Here is a 1,917-nt window from a genome sequence, read left to right on the forward strand (position 1 = left end):
TTTCCACTCAGGGCATTCTTCATTTCGATGACAGGTCTGCTTCGGACCCCCAAGCTATATGTGAACTCTTTGCTGATTGTTTTTCTTCCATCTTCAAGCCAAAAGTTGCTGGTGCCCCAAATTACTCCTTCTGCACTAATGTCAGCCTTGCTACCTTAACCGTCTCCGCTATTGAAGTTGAGAAGAAGCTTAGGAATCTCGACATAAGTAAGAGTCCCGGACCAGATAATATATCAGCTAGTCTCCTGAAATATTGCAGTGAACCTTTGGCACCTCACCTAGCGTGTTTCTTCAACGCACTGCTAAAGGTTGGAACCTTTCCTTCAATTCTTAAGTCTGGATTCTTGGTCCCTATTTACAAGTCTGGTGAAGTGACTGACACTAAGAACTATAGGCCTATAGTCATCCAACCAGCCTTAGCCAAGGTGTTTGAGAGCATAGTGCTAGATAGAATGTCCTTCCTTTTCAAGAATATTGTAATTGCTGAACAGCATGGGTTTAGACATGGAAGATCTACAGTTACAAACCTAACAGTCTTTGTCAACAGGATCCTTTCTGCTTTTAGCAATGGTAATCAAGTTGACTGTCTCTATCTGGACTATGCTAAGGCGTTCGACAGAATCAGTCACCCCCACCTGCTGAAGAAACTGGAAGCTCTTGGTGTTGCTGGATCACTTCTACATTGGTTTGACAGTTACCTCTCGAATTCGCACTCTCCGGGTGAGCTATGCATCAGCACTCTCACGGCCTATTCATGCAACATCAGGCGTTTCCTCAGGGTTCTCACCTTGGGCCGTTCCTCTTTAGCTTATTTATAAATGATATTGGTGAATACATCAGCGGGGACTTTCTCTTGTTTTGCCGATGACGTGAAGATATTTAGAGAAATTTCCTCAGCTCAACAACAAAATGAATTGCAGAGGGATCTTGACGGTGTGGACCAATGGTGTGTTATCAATGAAATGGACTTGAACCCAACCAAGTGTGTTTCCGTCTCCTTTTCCAGAGCCAGACAGACTCTTCTATTTGACTACTACCTCCAGGAAGCTGCCATCAGAAGAGTGGATAGAATTCGCGACCTCGGAGTACTTCTGACATCAAACCTTGACCCCAGTGCCCATATCTCGGACATTTGCAGCAGGGCTAATCGTGTTCTTGGACTTATCAACCGAACCTGCCGCCAGCACTTTGCTATTCCTGCCATAAGAACACTTTACGTCACATTAGTTCGGCCAATACTAGAATACTCCGTTACGGTATGGTCCCCACATCAGGTTGGTCACTGCTCTAGTCTTGATGCTGTACAAAGACGCTTTCTACGGATGGTTGGCGTGAAGATGGGATATCGCTACTTGGAGACAAACTTGGAGGAAATGGGACAACAGCTGCACCTTCCTTCCCTTGGCTGCTCGCAGGGCTCTACTGGATCTCATGTTCCTCTACAGACTACTAAATAGCCTTATTGATTGTCCGAATATCCTTCAGATGATAAACTTCCATGTACCTCGTCAGTCTCGTCACCCTCAGCTTTTCTCAAGGAATTTCCATCCGACCAACTACAACTACTACAGTACTCTACCCCCGCATAATGAGACTTGGTAATGATGCCTGTGCTGATCTTGACTTCTTTGGCCCTTCTACAGAATCTTTCAAGCGGTGTGCACTCGCTTTCATCCTAAAGTAACTCAACATGTTTTCATACTACTAATTTAACTAAGCTGTAAATAAGCATTATGCATGTTAATTTATTCTATTATCAATCGTCAATTCTTATTTATTAATTGTTACTATCCTTGTTATTATAATTGTTATTTACTATCGTTACTTATTATTGTTATTTATAATTCCATTTATTATTGTTATTTATAATTTGTTATTTATTACTGTTATTTATAATCTGTTATTTTTTATTATTAT

The 1,917-nt window shown here is 41.8% G+C and overlaps 1 protein-coding gene across 1 annotated transcript; it reads left to right on the forward strand.

The window, feature by feature from the left end:
* The first annotated feature begins 818 nt into the window (after nt 1-818).
* LOC124363724 lies at nt 819-1,457 on the forward strand. Its single transcript, XM_046818985.1, has one exon. The coding sequence runs from the start codon at nt 819-821 to the stop codon at nt 1,455-1,457; it is 639 nt and encodes a 212-aa protein (XP_046674941.1).
* Nucleotides 1,458-1,917: the final 460 nt, after the last annotated feature.

Source organism: Homalodisca vitripennis, chromosome 5 (genome assembly GCF_021130785.1).
Source record: "Homalodisca vitripennis isolate AUS2020 chromosome 5, UT_GWSS_2.1, whole genome shotgun sequence".
NCBI lineage: Eukaryota > Metazoa > Arthropoda > Insecta > Hemiptera > Cicadellidae > Homalodisca > Homalodisca vitripennis.